The sequence below is a fragment of the Streptopelia decaocto genome (genome assembly GCF_964273445.1).
Source record: "Streptopelia decaocto genome assembly, chromosome: 2".
Lineage (NCBI taxonomy): Eukaryota > Metazoa > Chordata > Aves > Columbiformes > Columbidae > Streptopelia > Streptopelia decaocto.
Genome location: NC_138655.1, coordinates 15,298,979 through 15,321,361, shown reverse-complemented (window position 1 = coordinate 15,321,361; position 22,383 = coordinate 15,298,979). Strand labels below are relative to the sequence as shown.

Genomic DNA, 22,383 nt, shown 5'->3' with positions numbered 1-22,383 from the left:
GACGTTCAGGAGATGCCACTTAGATTGCCCCACTAACAAAGGATTTTTCTCTGGAAAAGTCACAGATTTCAGGATTCCGGAGTTTGTTCCTAAAGGGTGTGGGAACCAAGAGAGCTGTACATGCGTTAAGTATCAACTTCTTAATGACACTTTTGTTCAGCTTCTACTTCTACTCAGCTTCTACTGAGACTGCAAAGAGAAATGATCTCACCTCACTAGGGTGTAACTACAACATGCTGCTACAGCTCAGGCCTCCCTGTTTTTTCCAGCTTTCTCCGGTTAGAGGCTCCCAAGAGATTACTGTATCTGCAGCCCTAATGGAGCATCCTGGAGACGTCTTGGTGATCACTCAAGCACAGCCTGTCAACAAGAACTTTTGTCTCCAACCTCTTGGCCCAGATTCCAGATCAGAAATTCATTCTAATGTCTCAGGAAATTATGTCTTCTGATAAATTACAAGGTGTTTCTTCATTGCACATGGATATTGTTCATTGCTGTTGCACAGGCCAGGCCACTCCAGTGGACATTTCTAAATCCACTGCTATAAATATAACCCTGACCACCAGTCAGACGTTATGAAATCCATCCATTCTGGGTTTTCATCTTGCAGATCCCACTGCCTTTATGCAGAAAGGAAAAAAAAAAGCTTTTAAAAAAACCTTTTTTTGCTTCTGATTCAAAGGCTCAAGAATTTAACCAGTAAATAATTTGTGATATCTCTATCCTGGATTAATATAAAGGTATAATCCCAGATTATATAAAGGTAAATCTTCTGAATCTGCTATACAACAAGGGTGATCCAATAGTTCTGCCCTTCTCTGTTGGAAAGCAAGTTTTTCTTTGTGTTTGAGCTTCTTATGCTGAAGTATATGGTTTATGTAATGCTGAGATTGGGAATATCCTTATCTATGTACACTCCAGATGGCATTTTGGGAACATCTACCTACTATTGTAGCACACACATTCTGTGTCCCTGCAGGATGCCTAACAGGAGTCGTCCTGTTCAGTGCCAAGCCAGCCTTCTCTTTGCACCTTTGTGCAATGCGAAGTGATTCCCTTTCTGCCCGTGGGCTGAAGACCACGGCTCTGCTTCCAGCACGCACACAGCGCCGGGAGTGTGATCCCAGGTGATGCACCACACAACGGTGGAGATGGACGTGGTCCTCCAGTCCTCCCTTCCCTTCCTTCATTGCTGGGTTGTGAAATAAGCCCATGAGAAAAGCTTTAAACCAATTCATTTCCCAGATCTGCCTTAGAGCTCCACCACAGGCAGGCGGTGGGGAGGGATGGCCGCTGCCTGCGGCTCCACAATTGTGGTGTTCATAATGCAGAGTCCTATCTTGTGTCTCCCCGAACGCTGACTGTGGCCTCCCAAAGAACACGGATGTTTAACTCGATTTAGAAAGGTAATAAAGAATGAAGCCAGCAGCCTGCCAATGGATAGACTGTGCTGTGGATAACAGGCACGGCTAATTCTGGTTTTAAACAACAATAGGGACAGCAGACCCACTGGCAACAGCCAGAGCATTTCTTCAAATTATGCATTCTCTGACTTTTCTTTTGCTACTGGAGGGCCCAACTCTGCAAACTATTTTTAGTAGCGTTACTTTGTCAGTGCCCAGCCATGAATCGGGGTCCCACTGTGCTATTCAAACACTTAACTAAAGGCTGGTTTCTACCCAAAGACTTTGAAATCCAACTTACAAAAATCCCATAGGTTTAAATGGCAGAAAGAACTACATTAGCACTACTTTCTTTTATGGTCTTCTATTACTTATTTTACTAAATATTATTTACTTCATTTGCAGCAATCAGAGTAGAATGACGAAAAAACATTTTCAAGCAAAAGACTGGAACAACTCTGCAGTACTGCTGGTGAAATAACAAACCATTTCAATGAAAGAAACTATAAGCATTGAGCAGCCCAAAATGGCTTCTGCAGAGCCACAGCAGTATTGTATGCAAATATATAATTTAGTTGTTTTTATGTAACCTGGCTATTTTATAATCACAGAAGTAGGGATTAGACGAATGGGGCATAAGCCATTTGTAAAGAAAGTACATGGGAAAAATATGCACTGCAGTTATAGTCCTGATATTTAAATTTAGATACTCAATAAACACATTGTCAGCTAACAGCAAATTACTCAGTTTCATTAATGATACTGATTTGGAGTTAAAGTAGAAGATACAGAAACGAAAATCTATGTATGTACATGATCTTTTAAAACAAATTTTAACGAATAGTGATTATCTGGCTTTTATCGAGTGCTGTTCATCCAAGTGTGCTTTCCAAACCAACTGCACAATCACATACTCATTTGCCCATGAACAAATGAGTTCACCCTGTCTGTCACTAGACGGCCAGCATCTCTGGTTTGACAACATGAGGTGCTCATAAGCATGCACAATGCTTAAAAAATATTTTTAGCACAATAAATGCAAAATATAGACAGGATCTGTGTCTAGAATCTTAACAGGATATGTGCCTATGATAACTCTAGCTAAAATGTCATGAGAAACATATATATATATATCACAAAATCTGTCATGACTGTATATAACATAATCATAAGTGATTACGACTAAATACCTACATTCTGCAGATTCAGCAACTCACACATGCCACCATGCTGAGATATCATTTGCAATGACCTTTAAAGAAAATGACCCCTATTCCCAGAGAGCAGGCTGCCTGCAGGACAAGCGTCTGGGATACAAGTGCATGATTGAGTGCCTAATATCTTTACACAACTTCAGTTCACCAGATCTAACATGAAAAAAAGTTCTGAGACCATGGTTTTGCCCTGTGTTCTGAGATTCTGCTTCCAAAACCTTTGTAGCATCCTCTAAGAGGTTTTTGGAAAGCTCGATAACCTTCTCCATTAAAGCCAAGGCACTTCTGAGAGCCACAACTTAATTGGATTTCTCTAAATGGTCTTTAAAATCTGTGGTAAGGATCTGGATCCATCCTGCAACCACACAGAGTCATCTACCAAAGACCAGGACGAAAGTACCACTGAAGGTGACAGCTGCTACTTGTTTAAAATATCCATTCCCTATCACACAGCATTAGCTGCTGACGTTAACTAAGACATTCAACCCAAAGTCTACCTACCACGCTTGGTATTTTTGGGCTGCTGTAGCAGCAAAGATCTTGCAAATGAAAATGTGGCCCAGATTTATCCAACTATTTGTAGACATTACATCTGCAGACTGTCTATACCATCAGTGCACAGACAGTCACCTGCCCCCTGTCCCCAGCCCCAAACCTGATCCCTCCTGGGAGATCCCTCCTGCTGGCTACAGTGGGAAGACAGAGAAATCTGGGAGGTACCTGTGGGTAGACAAGGCCTCAAAATTTGATTTAGAAATGCAAAAGAACAAGGTTTTCATTCATAGAACAGTTTAATTTCCAACAACGACCTACAATGATCATCTAGTCCAAGTGTCCGACCTCTCTGGGTGTTAATCTCAGTGAACAGTGAGAAAATGATCTGTGAGCTGTGCTGCATCTACAGAGCTAAGGGGAAGAAAAAAAGCAACAAAACTATTTTAGTTAACCAAGGCTGCACACAGGGATCTGAATATACCCAGGGAACAGATTTTTTGAGTAAGGCGGTGCCATTTTTACATTCTGATGAGTAACAACACACTCTAAAAATGTTTTATAGGATTTGATTGTGAGAGACTGAATTAGTTTGGAAACTTTGCCTTTAGAACCACTAGCAAGGTGAAAAACAGTCTCCCCAGGTCATTTCTGTGGAGGCTTCTGATAGTAGCTTGGCTGGTGCTCACTTCTCCGCATGGCAGCAGAATTACCGACTTTGCCGGGAACAGCCAAGACTCCTCGCTTAATAGCAAGTTATGACAAATCACTGTTAATTCTAGTGCTGGCTATAAATTGTGTTAAAATCTTTACTTGAGATTTTAAGGGCCGGACAAAAGATTTGGAGGACTGGAATAGAAGTTGTCCCCTGTTGACCAGTTTCCTTATTAATTCCATGCAGGTGGACATCTCCTTTCTCCAAATAAAAACCCGTGAAGGTCTGATACCAGCTACCTGTTAAATGTCCTTGTGCGACTGCACAGCAACTCACCTCAGTCTGTTCTGACTGGCACTAATGGAGCTCCCACCACCCAGAAGCAATGTCCGTGCACCCAATCCTTTTAGTCTCTGGGACTTCATGGTGTTTCCTTCCCACCCCATAGCAGTTGCTTAGCTAAAGAAAGAGACAAAACTTAAGCACATAGATTTGTTTGTGCATATACATACACTATGAATGAGGAATTTGCAACTTCTTCTCCAGCACCTCTTGAGGACCTAAAAGCACCACCTGTAGCCCTGCTGTATCATGGCTTGCCAGCAGCTGGTTTCCAGAGCAGTCAGACATCCTTCCCCCTTGTTACATTTTTGGAACAGTCTGCAAACTTTCAGCCTTTTAATATTGAATGTGAAATCAAATTATGTAAACAAACAGTCTCTCAACTCAGGAGAAATATTAAGTTAAATTTCAAGGTAGGATAGTTAGATTGGGGAAGATACCATTTGTACCTTTAAATGAAAAACTTGGTTTTGAGGTTTATTCCCCAAAACAAAGGCCTTTTTAGTGCTGAAAGTTCAGGAAAGATATTGAAGTGCTGGAGCGGGTCCGGAGAACAGCAACAAGACTGGTGAAGGGACTTGAACACAAGACCTATGAGGAGAGGCTGAGGGAGCTGAGGTTGTTTAGTCTGGAGAAGACGAGGCTCAGAGGTGACCTCATCACTCTCTAGAACTACCTGAAGGAAGTTCTAGCCAGGTGGGGATTGGTCTCTTCTCCCAGGCAGTCAGCAATAGGACAAGGGGGCATGGGCTTAAACTCTGCCAGGGGGAAATTTAGGCTGGATATTAGAAAGAAATGCTCTACAGAGAGAGTGGTCAGGCATTGGAATGGCTGCCCAGGGAGGTGGTGGACTCGCCATCCCTGGAGGTTTTTAAACTGAGATTGGACATGGCACTTAGTGCCATGATCTACTAAATGGACTGGAGTTGGACCGAGGGTTGGACTTGATCATCTCTGAGGTCTTTTCCAACCCAGTCGATTCTGTGATTCTGATGATTTGCCCCAATTTGAGTCACTGATGGCCAAGATGGAAGGGCCAGAACCAGGACAAAACTATCTCAGCCCTTCTGAAGATGTCACTTGGGCCTATGGAATGAACATTGTCACTCACATAGACAGTCAATCTGCCCTGCGGGGATGAATCAGGAAAACACCCCTTATCGACATCGACCTATCTATTTATCTACCTGGCTATCAGATTTTTGTCTTGTCTTGTCTCTCGGTGTTGGCACTGATCACTGCATACACCCACAACGTCAGCAGCTCCAAACAAAAATATTTTTCACTACTCCAGTTCATCCTTTTTGTGTCACAATGCATGCCAGACTCACCCCAGAAAGTCTGCATTTAAGTGTTTTGGTTTCCTCTCCTTATACTGAGTAACACTTACGGGAAATCTGCTCTTTGGTTTCGAGGTAAGACCAAAATGGACGCACAGTGATAGTTAACCAGGGATGATCTATTTAAAACCATACTCTCATCTCCCTAACTAGCCCATGCAAGTCAAATGCTTTAAAAAATACTTTGGTTATTACCCAGTGCAGCTGAAACCTGGTGCCAGTTTTTGTGGGTTTTCTGCCACGCTTTTTCTCTTTAAATAATCCTGGCTCAAAACAAAACCAAACAAAACTAGACACTATCATAGGCTCCCATAGACTGGCAAGGAAAAATCACTTCTGATTTGCAGAGATGCTCAACTGTGGCAACCACCTTCAGCTTCAGGAGAAAGGAAGTGAAGAAAACAACCCTGGGTAACTGTAAAGGAGAACAAGCATAGATGTATATATATGGAAAAAAATAAGACTCAGGACAACAGAGTTCCATCACATAAGTTATAACCTAAACACAAACAAGCAGACAAATTAAGCAGATGTATGCTCTGTGTATACATTAATGTTGGTATTAGACCTCTAAAAAATAACTTCCCATTATGCACCCCTTAAGCAACTATAAATTTGGTTGGCACCTGCGTGCCAATAGAAGGACTCAAGCAGCCAGTGATATGAATTGTTGTTAAACCCTATTTAAAACAATTATATCTTTATGCTAGCTGAAATTCTTTACTGTTCATAATCAGCTTTCAGCTCTAAAATCCAAGTCACCAGGACACAAACATAACTTACATTACACTGTAAGACCGTGGCCGTAAACGAATATTAAGGAGGAACTCTTGCCAAAATAATACTAAATAATTCCTTTCTAGTTAAGATTAAAATTATGGCTAAGAGAGTAGAGGCTTGCTAATTCACTTTAATGATTGGGAGATCCACTGCAAATTACTGAATTTTGCAGCTAAGTGAGAAACACATTAAAAAAGCAAGTGTGATTTATCACAAAATGCACTTTGCTCATTTATTTTGACAACTGTTGTTTAAATTATTTATACCCCGTCATCATGTACTAGTAAATGTACTGTAGTTTGTTTTGTAAAAATAGTCATCAGTGAGATCAGAGTAACATAACATCCGCTATTACCCTTTGCTTGGAGGTGAGTAGAAATCTGCGTTTCGTGCCTTGCCAATGCAAAACAGGGTTTCAGGAAAGGGTCGTGTTGGTGTTTCTTGGGTTTTTGTTTGTTTGTTTGTTCTTTTAAACAAGGTTGAACCTACAGCAGCTCCCAACCATTTCACCTCAGACACCTGGTGTGAACTGTGGGGTTGTCCTGTGAAGGGACAGGAGTTGGACTCCATGATCCTTCTGGGTCCCTTCCAACTCAGGATATTGTATGATTCTATTTCAAATATATCTATTGAAACTTGAAATATATGTATCAAAACACTCAACAAGGAGCTGAGTGTTGTTATCTTGAATGTGAAGCCATTTATTTAAGTGCCTATTAGGGGCTTTAAAATGTGGGCTTTGGGACTCCCCGCCTGGAAATCTCCATCAGGGCCCATGAACAAGGTTCTGAACCTAAACTCAAAGTCAATGGGAGCTCTGCTTGTACAGGCTGATGAACATTATTGACTACCTACTGCTTTGAATTGATGCATCTTCTTTAAGGGAAGAGAAGTTTTGCTTTCTCCTTGTCGCTATTTCAGGTCTATCTGTAGAACGAAGAAGGAAGCCACACCTTCCTCTCCTGAGCTGTGGTTTGACTTTACAAACTTGGATCACGGGCATGAAATTGAGGTGAATAAGTGCACATGAGGAAGGGGAAAAGCTAAAGCACCTTTGGCTCTAGTCACTCCTGGAATCAAGTTCTTGCAAGACTATGAAACACTCAGGGTGTTGGCTGGAGTTGCATCACAGTCAACCTACGCTGATGAACACCATGTACTCAGGAAACGAGGCAGTTGGGCATCCCAGGAGGATTAGCGCAGCAGGCTTGCCAGTGCATGTGCCTCCAGCCTTTCTATCGAGTATATTGCAACTCTGAAGAAGGGGAAAAACAAAACGAAATTAAAACAAAAAAACCCCAAACCCAGCTCCCAACGTCCCCAGTAGAAGATTAGCTCTTGTGAAAGACACCAGACTGACCTCTCTAATTAGAGGTGCAAGGGGTCTTGGCATCCGTCACTAAGCAAGGTACCTTACAGGGAGCTGGAGGACTTCTGGAGACCTCTTTCCACTGTCACATACAGAAACCAGATCAAACATAATCTGACCTTACCGTTGCACTCACCCCACCTAATTTATACCTTAAGTAATGATGATTATTAATTACTCTTAATTACTTTAGATCCCTAAATTAGTGATGGTGCTTCTAATTAGAAGTGCGGTTATCCTTGGTATTCAGTGCCTCAGCAGATGCTCTGAATCCAGGCCCTACAGTATCACCTTCTCACTCAAACACTCATGACCAGAAGTGCTGAAAATCCATTCTGTGCATGGCTAAAAAAATGGCCTTGAATATGCTCCCTGGGAAATCAAAGTTTTTCTCTCCTGGATCTAATAATTAGCAAGTGAGCTTTAAAAGAAAACATGTTTGGGGCTTTAGAATCCACCCCCAGCCCATGAGCAGCTCTGTGCCGTGGTGGCTGCAGGGGGACAGAGCCGACCTCTCCACGGGACAGAGGGAAATTTCGGGTTCCAGGAAAGCCGCAACCTTTATACTTCATTCACAGGGTGTTGTGTTTTTTTTTTTTTTAAAAGCAGAGTCATTAAACTGTAATTTAGGGGAACAGGGGGAGAGAAGTGAGAAAAAAGATTTACTGATAATCTCAGCAGTCATGTGCATTAGCTTCCTGTATGCTGACTCACTTTTAGCTGTTTAAACATGTTTCCTTCATATTTTTCCTTTTTTTTTAATGGCATAAACTTTTCTCTCCTTTATATGGTAAGATAGAGGCAAAGACACTCAGGCCTTCATCCTGCTCATTTTTTCCTCCCATTTACTTCTGCCTGCCTGGATCTATGGAAATCTAACCAGAGAGTTTCCCCTCGGATGTAGCGCATCTGAAGGGCACCCGCAGGCAGGTGAAGCAAGTGTGTACCGTGCTCTGCAAGTGTTAACAACTCAGCCAGCACAACCTTTTTGTCTGGAAAGACACTTTCGGATAAACACGTTTCAAAGCAGGAAAGTTAAATTTAATGGCATGGCATCCTCGCAGCCGGAGGACGGCTGCGGGAAAGCCCGTGGTACAAGCCAGTTGGATTTCCACGTCAAATCGAGAGCAGCCTCATGAATGTGCTCAAACGTGACTCGTGTTTCTGTGCCATTTACAGCAAAAAACACAACAGATAATCCTCCCCCTGCCTCTTCCTTCACTCTCTTCGGATGCTCAGCTAAATCATAGAATCATAGAATCATTTTGACTGCAAAAGACCCTCAAGATTATTGAGTCCAACTGTTAACCTAATGTTGCCACTAAACCATGTCCCTAAGGAACTCATCTACATGTCTTTTAAACACCTCCAGGAGTGGCGATTCAAGCACTTCCCGAAGCAGCCTGTTCCAATGCCTGGCAATGCAACTCAGTGAACACTTTTTAGGTAACTTATCCATCTTTGGACCAGGTGAGACAGCTGTGGATGTCTCAGTGCTGTTTGCTTCCCCACTAGGACTCCTCCCGTAGAGCCAGGAGGACCTGCCCAGAGACCCAGTCTTCTCAGAACAGGGCTGAAGGCAGAGGGAGCGTTTGGACCACACTATCAGATTAGTCTTGGGCCGTGGACTGATGTTTCCCTCCAGATTTAGCTGGAAACTCCAAAATGTGAGCAGTTTTTCAGCTGGTGTTGGTTTGTAGCCCTCTCAGAAACACTCATCCTCTGGAGGTCTGGGTCCTGTATGGTGCCTGGAAGCCTCCAGACCACAGTCGGTCCTGTCCCAATTACCTCTCACCAGCCACTTTCTAAATCCCCGCTTTGAACAATAAAACAGCCACATCCACATTCCTGGAGCGTGTGTGCGTGCGTGGAGTGGGGATTGCTCGTTTAACACCCGGCTGGATCTCATTAAGATCAGGGTAAGATCACAGTACATCGTCTTTAAAACAGCCCAGGAGAAAAAACAAAATGCCGTCAAGTACCATTAGCTAAACTGGGATTGTAGTGGTAGTTTTGTGCACATAACACAGCAAATTATTAAACACACTTCAACTATAAATACTAATAAACTCAAAGAAGCAAATCTTCTTAAGGTCTGCAAAACTCAATCTTAAAATTTTAGGTGCAGTTCTCTAGTTAAATTACAAAGCACTAAACCTAAAATTAACTTGCTCTGGGCAATCTTAAAATAGTAGATTGCTGGATCTAAGCTTATGGGTGTTCTCAGTTAACTGCTTCTGAAGAAATGTAAAAGTGGTTTATTACATCTATAATTACAGCAAAACTTTGCCCTGTACTTTTCTCTCCTGGCTGGAGGAGACGAGTTTGGATGCATCATATAAAACGGAGCACTGAATATCAAAAGGACAGGAATCCCAACCGTGCGGAGCTATCAGAGCTCTTGAGATAAACCTGATACAGCCTTATGCAGGATTGTGAAGGCTTTTCTCTTTTGCATGACCACTTATATCACGCGTATGAATACATTTATGTGCTTATATGTATACACACAATTCCATACATACAGTAAACAATCCTGCAGAAAAGCAACTTTCTGGGCATATTTAAAAACAGATGGTTTTGCACACGCACACAATTACTTTTCAAAGTAGTCTCCTTTTCCATATCTCTATTCTCATTTTGTCTATCAATAGTTTTATTTTTGTTTAAAATTGGAGACCCTGATCTTGACGATAAAATGTACTGCCAGAGAGGACAGAATATTGACAGTATTGTCAGTCTCGGCAGAAGATGAGAGTCAGACTCTCCTCCACAAAACCATAAGGCTGGGTGAAAAATCAATATGAGAGATTGATCTGCTTTCTGATTTTTCAGTTGTTAAGAGTCACATTTCCAAGCTGTTCTCTCCAGACCATGAAGGGCCAGAAACTTCTTTTTTATTGCTTAATGAAAGCTGAAAACTCATAATTTCACATGACTTCAGAAGCAGTAGCTCATAGAGAAATACCAAATATTGTCACAGTCATGATAAACCATATGATTGGCCACAGTTTTAAGAGTTTGAGGTTTGAAACGCGACCTTTGCCAGCAAGCCATGCAGATAGACACTTAAGCAAGGCATGAGTTGTAATAAAATCTGGAAAATCTTTTTTTTTTTTTTTTAATGAGAAAAAAGACAGAATATTGCTTTGTATAAATAACTCCAAAACAGCGTGAATAATTTGTAACTTTTCCACAGAGATTGCAGCAATCTCAACTTATTTTTAAATTCACCTGCTTTAACCCAGTACATGTAGAAATATTTTCAAGTAGAAGATCTCTCTTGGAGGAAGTAATGCAGCTGATAGCCCAAGCTCTTCCATCGAATCAGATGTAGTTCCTGGTTCCTGATTGCGTTTGCTGCTGTATTGCAACATTTTATGATTAAGTCAGTAAACTTAACAATATTTAAACTGCTGTTCTGATTAGAGAGCTTAAAATATGTGGAGAGTAGCTGGGATACTTTCAAAAGCACTTGGCTTAATTCTTCTTCTACTGTATTTAATGAAAATGACTGATTCCAAGAGGAATCACAGCAATACTGGGTATTTAGATATAAAAAAATCCAGACCTTCCTATAATTCCATTTGCCCTCTACAGCTTTTTCTACTGTTTTCCAGACTACTGCTTTTCTTGAACTTTTTCTCATAAACTGACAACTTATACAAAAGATTGGCAATATGAGAAGAGAAAAAGCCATTCCCACAATTATGTAGCCCAACATTTACTAAAAAAGTCAATACTTTTCAAAGATCAGCAGATACTTCTCTCAATAAAAGTGACTTTTACAGTCAATACTGACAACTGGCCAGTTCTGGAAAAGTACCATGTTTCTCTTACAGGCTGTTTTAGTACAGAAAGCAAATCTTGAAACATTAAAAAGGAAGTAAAACAATAACAAGTGAGACATGTAAAGACTCCCCTTTCAAAAATCTCATCTAGACAATGAGTCATATGTTCATTTACAGCTAAGCTTGGATTACATTGCTAGCAGTGAATCTGAAAGCAGAAAAATAAAACCAGAACCACTGTCCAAAGATGAACTTCTCATGTCAGAGAAAAAGCAAGAGGATTTCAATATATATTTCCTCATGTTTGTTCTGGTAAGAAAATTGAATTAAGAAAATGATGAAACTTTAGAAAACATGAAAAATCTAATTATTAAAAATTATTTGCTAAAACCTATTTTATGATGACTCAAAGGCCCTCTGTTCCTTGCAATGCAGCAGCTGTTTTTCATTATTTAACAAATAAAAAAATGCATTAAATCACCTGTTCTACAAACTGCAATTCTGGGGAAAGTAAAAGACTGAAAAGCATTCAATACAGAAATTCAGACCCATGCAATTCCCTGCAGCCTGTGCCAGCTCTGGCCAAAAAGATCCGGTGATAGCTGAATCATACTGATCTCAAGCAAAGATAAATCTAAATTAATCCCTACTTTTCAGCGAACGGAAATGAATTCAAATAAAATGCATGCTAAAAATGACACAATTTTAAAACTGAAAGAGAATATACATTTGCTTTTTCCTAAGAATTGTATAGTTCATTTAATAAAACCTCACAGGACAACACGAGCTTGATCCAAATGGTTGCACATTTGCACAAGAACATACATTTTTTAGTATCAAGATATTTTCCCTTTCCTCGTTATCCTTTTACAAAATGACACCGGGCAGCATTTTACAGGCACTGCAGGAGAGATTATAACCCGTTTGCTGAACCCACTCGCACAAACTGCTCCCAGGGTTTCTTGTTTTCACCAGATGGTGTTAGGGTGGGATGGCTGGTGAGCACCAAACCTGCCTATTTCCGTGCTGATTATTTCTGGAAGATTTGCTGATGGCAACATGTGAAAAGCAGAGCTGTGAAGTTGTGCCTCCTGTGCGTGAACTGGGTTTTTCACAGCGTCAGTCAACTGTCTGGGGAAGATCGCCATCCCCCGTATGCTCCCCGTCTCCTTCCCCGAGCCCCTTCCGAACAGCTAAAAACAAGTCCCGACTCCAGCCAACATTATTTTGAATATACACTATCATGCCAAGAAATCTTGATTGTTCGGGCTTTGTGTTATGCTTCAAAACAATATACAGAAACACTGGTCCTGGGACAGTCAACAGCATGTACGTTTTTTAATTTATAGTAGTCATGATACATAAAGATTTATCATGGATTTTGTTTAAAGGAGACCCAACAGAAAACACGACTGTCATGTCAACACTGCGATGGGCTTGGTGTGTAATTTTTCGGGTTTGTAGACAGAAGGTGAGATAAGACAGAAATCTGATTTTGACTGAAATTACTTGGGACAGGCAAAAGTAAATGCTTTAATGCATCACAGGCTAACTTTGAACTCAGATGAAGGCACTGAGACTGGGAGTCATTTTGAGCCTTTTTGTTGTGAGAGCTTCCTTAACTAACACGCATCCTTTCATTACACTTTCAGATGACAAACTACTCAGCGCATTTGGATGGTCTGCAAAAGGGACCTCTCTTAGCCCTGCCGAACAGTTTTCCTTGAGAGCATATACTCTCAGAAAAACATCTGGCCCTACTATTATCTAACATCAATATTAAAATCTTAAAGAGCATCCAATGGCTATGTATCTTAATATCTTTAACAATAATGATCTTAAAGCTTCAGCAGATGCTTATTCATAACCCTTTTGACTCCGTTTCTCTCTCCATTTTTTTTTTTTTAGTTATCTCCACATTGCAATTCAGTTCATCCCTTTTCAAACTTCAGTTAAGCTGAAAACACACAAAGGGAAACCTGCCCGCACTTGCTCAATACTATTTCACAGCTAAGGTTAAGAACAATGCAAGGCCTTTCATTGTATGCACAAAACCTTCCCTTGGACTGAACATGTCAGTCTGCCTTCGAGCACTGGCTGTGACTGCCAGGAAAGCTGGATCGTTGAGATTGCAGTTTTTGGAAAAGCTGCATTACTTTTGGGTCTATCTGGGTATGAACGTGTATCAGCCAGAAACTGCTCTTTAAGCTTTTTGAAAGAAAAAGCTTGCATTGAAAAAGAAGGTGAAAAGTAGGATCCACAACCACATTGTTTTTGCATCTCAAAATGACCCGACAATAATAATTATGGGTCACTCCCAAATTCCTCCTCATGGAAGGGGACCCACAGACTTCCAGCTCTTCCAGAATTAAGCTTCTTAATCAGAAACTCTCTCCTAATGTTGGCTGTTCAGCAAAATAGCTCCTGGTCTGCCAATCTAGAGAATGACAAGCTTTAACCATACCATGGGAAACAAGTGCATCCTTTAATTTTACTTAACATTGAATGTACTTTGTTCAATCCTCCTTAGAAAACAAACTTGAGCTCCAGTGAGTCTCCTGTTGTTTCAGTGTTGTTGTTCTCATGAGCTTCAGCAAAGGGAAGCACAAACACTGGAACAGGTTGCCTGAAGTGGTTGTGGAGTCTGGATCCCTGGAGATATTCAAAGCCCAACCAGGCATGGCCTGAGCACCATGCTCTAGAGGACCCTGCTTTGAGCAGAGGGCTTGGACTAAACAATCTCAAGGTCCCTTCCCACCTCAGTTGCTCTTCTGTGATTGCTTCTTCCAGCAGTGGCAACTAATTTAAAATTTGTAGCCTTGTACTTCTCTCTAGAGCCTTTAGCTTTCTAAGTAAAGCAGTGTTATACTTCAGGAATAAAGCAGAAATGCATTTAAGGCTAACTCAACTCACAATGTACCCTATTGTGTGCTCATGGTTGGAGGGTGTCCTCAAATCTTTATCCTTTACCTATCATCTCTCAGCTTCAGCATCTCAGGTGTGTAGGAATTCTATTTAACATCTCATTCCATTCCACAGATTTGGAACTGTTCAGTAATGTTCTCAGAAACAGAACTTATAGACCCTATGAGACCCATAGGAGCCTTAGGATGAGATCTGATGGTCTGAAAGAACAGATGGCCAAAAGTCAGGATGCAAATATACAGTGACCAGAACTATAGCCCAGACCCAGCTGCTGGAAAAGCTATGCTTACAAATTTGTCTTATCGACTATCATACAGAGATACTGGCAAATATTATAGCTAAATGCCTTTTGGGGTGGCAGGAGGGGTGGGGTGGTGCAGGGAAGGCATGTTCCTCCTTCTTCTGCAGCATTAAGGGATGTTCTTCGTTCTTCTGCAGCATTATTCCTATGTACTCCAGCACCACCAATTTTTGAAACAGTCTGCAGTTGCAAAAAGCAATGAAATCCCACCTTGACCACTGTATTTAAATATATTTTAATCTACAGTAGAACTGTGCTTTGGCTTAAATATTGAGTGAATGTTCAATAAATGAAATGGTTTTTAGCCCTGCCCTATTGATATTCAGGGAAAAGCATTTTTTAATTTATAAAAGTTTTTTTCTAATTTACTTGCTTTAATCAGTGTGCAAGCCATTTTGTACTTTTAATGTAAACTCTCAAAAATGCAGATCTTTACAAAAGCACTGAAAGCACCTTTATAATTAAGTCCATCCCAAACTTAAATTGTATTTAGAAATTTGTCTTTGTGAGAAACCATATTAAACAGCAAATGGATTAGATACCTACTGATTCCAGCATTCAAATATCAGCTGAAAAACTAACTTAAAAAAAATAACCTTAGTCCTAGTAAGTGTGGTTAAAATAAAATCTTTTACTCTACAAGTTAATGAATGTGGCTGAACAGCTGCTACAGCCACTGCTGGAGGAAAAGCAGCAATTTAATAAAGAGTAAAGTGATAATTATCCAGCATCCTGATTCATTTTAAGATATGGCATCTTCAAGCAACAGAACACACATACTCTCTTTAATTGATAACTGAAAACATTTCCTTGGGCTAACTAAATATCTAGTTGACTGAATTTTCATTAAAAAAAAAGAAGTAATATGATCCCCTGGGGAGAATGTTCTTCAATTATAAACACCCATGTTTCATTTTATATTCTCATCTCATACCTTCCTGAGAAGCTGACATTAAGCTCATGCCATAAATCTCTTCAGAAGCAGACAATATTTACTATCTCTCATACTTCTTCCAGATCAAGAACAAATAAAAAGCATTCTCCACATCTGGACAGCATCCCATGCTACGTATTTTCAGCACTAATGAAGCACAAATCTACCCTCAACAATTTTTCTTTACAAATGCTATCAGCCAGATTTCATACTCCTCCACACTGAACACAGCAGTTCTTCACCCTCTGAAAAGCCAGTGGAGGGAATGATCTCAGGAGATGACCTCCCGTTATGCCACTGGCATAAGGAAGAGAAAATTGGGCCAAGAAAGGATTTATGGCAAATTAGGGTCATTGTTCTTGTTCTGGCTTCATCCCTCAGGATTTCTTCCTGGATGTAGAGGGAATGTAGCAAAGGCAGGGGAACTAAGCTAAAGGATCGCTCCCAGGCTAATTTTGTCTGTGTGTGGCGCTCTGTCAGTCCTTCCCACTGCTGCGTCACTTCTTAAACTCCTGTTGCGCCGTGCTGCTCTCTTAGGGACAGTATTTGCTCTCAGCTCCATCAGCGCAGATCTCTAGATTTGCATCTAGATTACTAGAACCTGCTGATCTGTTAATCCATATGCTGCCAACACTTTGAAATTTATCCTCCAGCCCCTGACCACATCACACACTTTTCTGCCCGTGCCCTGCTCCCCTTCCTCTCTTGCTGCCCAGCAATTCTCTACTGCACTCAAAATGTTGCCGTGGAGCCATCATCTCCATACGTCTCTGATAGTTCCACCCTCGAACCTGCGGCATCTCAGCCCACCTTTGCCTTAGGTGGAGATGCCCTTCTGCCCTGTGACATTTGCCTAGCAGGGACCATTCACCTCATCCTGCCTTCCTTGTTCCCCAGCAAGAGACTCGTTGTCTGAATGGAAAGAGCTCCTACAATTACCCAACTTCAGGTCGTCTTTTAGCATCAGCCGTAACACCTCTTGATAGTTACTGTTTGATAACAGTGAGGCAGACGGTAACTGCGGTTTCTCCAGCTGCTGCTTCTGAGTAGGTCCCTGTGTGAAGCAACTCCATGCCCAGGGCGCTGCTCTCCCCAACCTTCATCTCATTCCTTTTGGGCTGCAGACTCTCTTCAGCTGCCATTTACTACTGACTTGCCAGTGGTTGAAGCTGGGAGCCCCTGGTCTGGCGGCTGACCCCACCGAGGAAGGGAAAGGACAGAGGGAGCAGCTGGCAGGGACGTGACACTTGTGCGCTGTGGGGAGAACTGGAGGTGGAGGAGGAAGACGCATTATGGACCAGTTCAGAAGAGGGACAAGAAATGGGGAGCTGAAGAAAGTAAAGCAGGAAGAACATTTATGATTGTCCTATATGATAACATTTTTTTTTTTTTGCTGATTTGTTCTATAAACCTTTGAACAATGGACTTTGGGAGCAAAGCCAAGCATTAAACTTGTAACAGTGTGTATTGATCTATAACTGAGATGAACTATATCACCATGGTTCTGTTTATAACGTAGGGTAGGAACATGTTACAAAACGCACCTGATTCACCATCACAGCCCTCTGATGGTCCACCTGAGGGACCCACCGGAGCATCCTGTGGTCGTACTTGGGCTTTCTCTGGACAGAAACTGAGGTGTCAGGTCTGCTGAGAGAAGGAAACAGGTGGGTCTTCCACCACTGTGGAGCTGAGGAAGGAGCCAGACACAGGAGCTTGGAAACAGTACTGGATCCCACCATTTGGACACAGGATGGACACAACCATCATTATTAGTGGGCAGAGAGGCTCATATCAATGGATCACACAGCAGTAAGGCAAGCAACTCCTGTTATTTCCAAGCTGTTTGTGCAGTTTTTAGACATGCTTTTTTGAGATGGACTTGATTAAATCAGCCAAAATAAACCCACTAATATTTGCAAATCATATATTCAAACCATAATACCGTTTAAAATCTTACAGTAGTCTTTGTTCTTCCCATACACTTTGATATTCAGATGCTTTAATCTCTGTTATGAAGCCTCCTAGGACATCTCCTTACAGATTTAATTTCAATACCATGAGCATAGTTATTTACTAAATGTTTTCAGGCCATCACTTAATCCCCTTGGGATAGGATTAATCTAGCCAACAGTAGACATCTACAGAGCGGAACAGCCGAGAGGTCGATGGCTACCCTCCTTTCTTCCACAATGGAGAGCAATAGACATTTCTGGTGTGCAGCTCAGCTCCTCTGGGGGAGGACATGTAAATTAGGCAAGATGTAGGTCACATCCTCAGGTCTACAGTTAGGAGAGAAGAGCCCAAATCTGCTCTTCATCAGACCCAAGCTCAAATATCCTTCCTTGTCCCTTGGCCAATTATTCCCTCTTGAAGCCATCTACTAGGAAATACGGTGCACACAGGAAGAATTTAGGGTGTCTGAGTCTGGGCTTTTTAAGTGTAACACATCACCAACCATGTAACACAAAAAATATAATAAAACACAATCTCTTCAGCAAGTTTTTGTCAGAAATGTAGTGGCATCGTTGCAAACATTACAGTCACTGATGCTTGTAATCGAAAAAAACGCTGTTTTTAACAGGATCCTGGAACTACCAAATACCTTCCTGTCATCCATCTGGCATCAAGCAACTGCAGAGATGTGACTGAGGAAAAAAGTGACAAACTTATGTCTCTGGCTCACAAGAGCAGATCCTTTAGAACACTGCTAATGTCCTTTATTAGACAGAGGTCTCGCCGGCCCCAGAGCTGCTGGTTTGGCCACCCTGGCCCGGGGCAGCTCGGACGCGGAGCCCAAGGGCCACAGCAACTCTGCTGCTGGCACATGGGGGACGGGCCACCCGTCCTCACCCTCCCGCCCTGACAGAATCCACCTCAGTCGGGTCACGCTGCAAATCCCTTCTGCAAAGGCTCTTCCGAGTGTGGGGAACGAAACCTTTACTTCTGGACATTGCCATTAATTTATATGCTGTAGGTGACTATTTTTACTATTAATCTTCCGCACCTGTGCCCAGTATGTTGGATGGGTGAATTTTAAATAAATTAAATTTTGCATACTCACTCCCTTTGTGATTTTATTATGCAAATAATGCTCATCCTTTCACCTTTGAAACCATCCACATACCACAATTTCAAAGTCAGACTAATTTATAAAAACGCTGAGAAAGGCAGATCTTTTTGAAGGACTCAATACAATAAGAAGTGATTTCTGTTCCTTTGTAATCTGGAGAGTAAATGGGAGAGCCCATCATTTTCACGTTTTTTTCTTTTTCAGAAAATAGAAGTTTAATTGTAATTTTTTATCTATGGCTACATTCTGTTGTTTCCAGATTCTTGTCATCTTAAATCCCGCCTGTTCAACTGGCTGTGGATATTTTATAATTTTCTGTGACACAGGCTGCAACTCTGAAAGCAAAACCCACAATCATTTCTTGAGGTGTTTGGGGATGGATGAATTCCCAAGGCAAGGGGGGACAGGCGGGGGAGCAGGAGGGGCGGGACAACGCGGAGGACAACGACAGGGAGAGCTGGCAGCTTTCGCAGCATTCAGATTGCTCTCCAGAGGCTTCCCTGGAAATCGGCGGAGTTCACAGCAGGATGTATTGAAAAGATATTGAGCACATAATCCTCAGCTCCTTCATAAACGCTGATCCACAGCTGGGTCACATCAGCTGCCGCAGAGCAGGAGCAGCAGTAACAGATGCTACCAATACAGAAATACGCTGGTTTTGTTAAGCCTTGGGTTTTGCAGAGGCAGACACAGGCTGGTCCCACACATCACGTTCATTTTTGACTCTCTGTGAGGTTTGGGTGGAAAGGGGCACCCTTTGCCACCCATTTTGTCCACTGGTTCAAACAGTAGAACCAGTTTCCTCAACATGTGGGGCCATATTGCCTAACTGTGGGCAGTTATTAAAGGCTCTCCAAGTGTGCATACTGATGCATTATCACTTGGAGCAAGGGTCAGTCATTCTTGGCCAGAAAATGATGAATATTGCTTAGTGCTTTCTTGACCTTAGTCTCAAAGATTAAGTTAGTCAGCTCTCTTGGTGGACTGAATACAGTCCTGCTCTACTGGAGTTGGTCCAGTTCCAATTCTAGAAACTCCTGGAGGACATTTTTCTATTTTATTGGTTCCACGTACTTTTCCCTTTGAGCCTCTCTTTTCAGCCTAACTTTCTTCTTTATTGTCTTCAGTTAATACTTTATCTTATTTTCTTTAATGAGTGCCCTGTCACCTCTGTATTATGCAAGACTTCTTTGGTGCATCCAAACCAACCAGTAACTACCAACCCCAAAGACACCCACTCTAATGATGAATCCAACAGATCAGATAGGGAAATAATTCAAAGGGATCATTAGCAATCTTAGCTTGCACAAGAAAAAAAAATGAGACACAATAAAAAGTCTACTTATTTGATCTGTTCACATTTAGCATCAATTATAGAGACAGTGTAAAGTCGACAGATCTCAAATTTTAATTACCTTGAAATTTGCATAGTGGTTTACTAAATGCCTTTTTGTTTAAGTCTGTTTAATACAGTATTTAATTAAATCACATTCTAGGTCAAGGAAATTTAATTAAAAAAACCTTATTGCCTGTAGGTCCTACATAAACAGCATTGAGCAGACCTTGTGCTTGGAGATAGTCTGATCAACGACAAAGTTGCTTCCTTGCTCAGGGACAAAGCTGATTACTTAAAAATCTCTATTACTGGAAATGGAGAAACAGGGAAATGCTTTGCAACTGGTAAATGCCCACATAAAATACAGTCATTACACAGGAAAGCACTTCTGTTCAGAGGGGTTGTTGTGGTGTAAGTGGGATCTGCACAGCAAGCCCAGCACACACCCTTCCCTGAGTGGGATACAGTATTTTGGCTTCAAAGGATTTTGTTCTAAAACACTGAAAAAACCTCAAGCAGAGACATTCCTCTTCCGCCAGGATACACCTAACACAAAACTGGTAGCTTTAGAATATCTTTAGGTACTCGTACCTGGCCCAAACCACGTCAAATTTGATGCCCAGGAATCCGGTTATCAGTTCAAGATGTGACAGTACAAAGAGTGCTCCACCAAGGACCTGGGCAGTCTTGCACAGATTAAAAACATGTTGAAGTCTTGGCAGTATTTACCTCTTACCCTTGTAAATTTTTTCATTTCCACACGAAAATTTGTCCAAGCTCGTGACTATCCTGAGAGCCAGGGCCCATCATCTGTGGGCTGCGACACTTCACAGATCCTCCTGGCCCTGCTTCCCCTCATTCCAAATGCTGCCACAAAGACATTTTCTGTTTCCTTGCTTTGATGATAATGGATTCATATTTGCAGCAGCAGACTCAGAAATGCCTGAAGACTTCCAAGGTCCCTCTGAGCAGAGCCTATCTTTACCCATCATTTCTTATTTGTTACTGAGATATTGATCCTGACTCTGCCAGGGACACCAGCCCCTGCTACCCAGTCAACAAAATCTCTGAAGACAATTAGATTTTTTCCCAAGGGGCTCCCACTTCTGGGCAGTTTGTTCAAAACAGCTGTGAGGCCACACCTTACTGTCTTCTTGAAAAATCTCAGAAGAAATCTAGCAAGGTTTTCCTTTAGCACAACATCTACAAGAATTTGATGTATTTGCTGGAGTTGTGGCTTATTTTAAGAAAGCTACTGTCTTATATTTTCTCCCATATTTACTTGTTGCATTTACCTGCTACTTTCTGACATATTTAGCATGCAATTTTTCGCAGTCTTTGCAGTCCTTATTCATAAAGCACCAAGTGCAGTGAGGTGTTGGCCCTCAAGGAGGGCTTCTGAAATGCTTTCATAAGACAAATAAGCACAAAGAAATAACAACAGCATGTGCAAAGAATTAATTTTACCCTCTGCTTTTCATCAGTAAGAAAAAGAGGAATCTAATATCCAGACAGAAAATAACTAGCACATATTGCAGACAGACTACATGTACCGGTTAATGTGCAAAGAAGAGATTGCACAGGATGCCTCGTTATTACCTTCACAGGCAACCAATCTGCATATCTGCAGTTTCATTCTTCATGATGACACCGTAAAAGAGTCGAGGCTGAAGCACCCTTAGATACCCTTACATCTGATTTGCCTTGTTCCCTCTACTGCATGTAGGCACACAGGTCTCCCAAAAGGCCACTCAGCTCCACAGCTGGATTCATGCTCTTTGGTTCAAGATTGTTTAGCAGCATATGCCAAGGATATTTTCAAGAAGTAGCATGCACTATCACCCAAACTATCTCTCTTCTATATTTATCCAATTCTAAAACTACTTAAAATGCATTAAAGAAGTGAAAATATGCACTTGATAAGGCAGGAGAGGAAGTTTTGAAGCAGCATGATTGTGGCTTGATTTTCAGAGGTGTGAAGCCCCCAGAAGCTCTCAAAATAAACCTATTAATACAGATCTTTTGACACCTGTGGGTACCTTGTAAAAATCAGGCTATCCCAGGGAACATGTGTACAAAAGCAGTCGGCATTTTTTGTAGGCTACGTGGCCTTGTGAAGCTGCTTACTTAAGGCAAGCTTTGAACTCTGAATGAGATGCAGGGATAGAAAATGTTGCAATGCTGTAGCAAATTATGTAAATATCACACATGAGGAAGCACCCTCGAACAGTGATCTTGTTTGTGTTCTCTCTCAATTTCCATCAGTGTGGATTTTAACTAAACAAACACCGTTCTTCTTGTGTTGTTATTTTGAGAGAGAACCCAGTGGGAACTCTACTTCTTCTCTGAACCATGTCCTAGATCCTTCCAGCTTAAAACCTCCACCACTCACATCCCTGGACATTTCTACTTTCACCTGCAAAAATTA

General features: G+C 41.5%; 1 protein-coding gene across 3 annotated transcripts in view; it reads right to left on the bottom strand.

Annotated features, from left to right (window-relative positions):
- Positions 1 to 22,383, bottom strand: part of SAMD12 (sterile alpha motif domain containing 12) — a 167,107-nt gene that overhangs the window by 12,520 nt on the left and 132,204 nt on the right. The window contains exon 5 of one of the 3 annotated variants that reach the window (XM_082043938.1): positions 17,091 to 17,193. The exons of the other annotated variants lie outside the window; for them this stretch is intronic. Within the exon in view, the coding sequence (XP_081900064.1) occupies positions 17,102 to 17,193 (92 nt within the window). The 3' untranslated portion in view covers positions 17,091 to 17,101. The remainder of the gene's footprint in view (positions 1 to 17,090; positions 17,194 to 22,383) is intronic. 3 annotated transcript variants of the gene reach the window in all.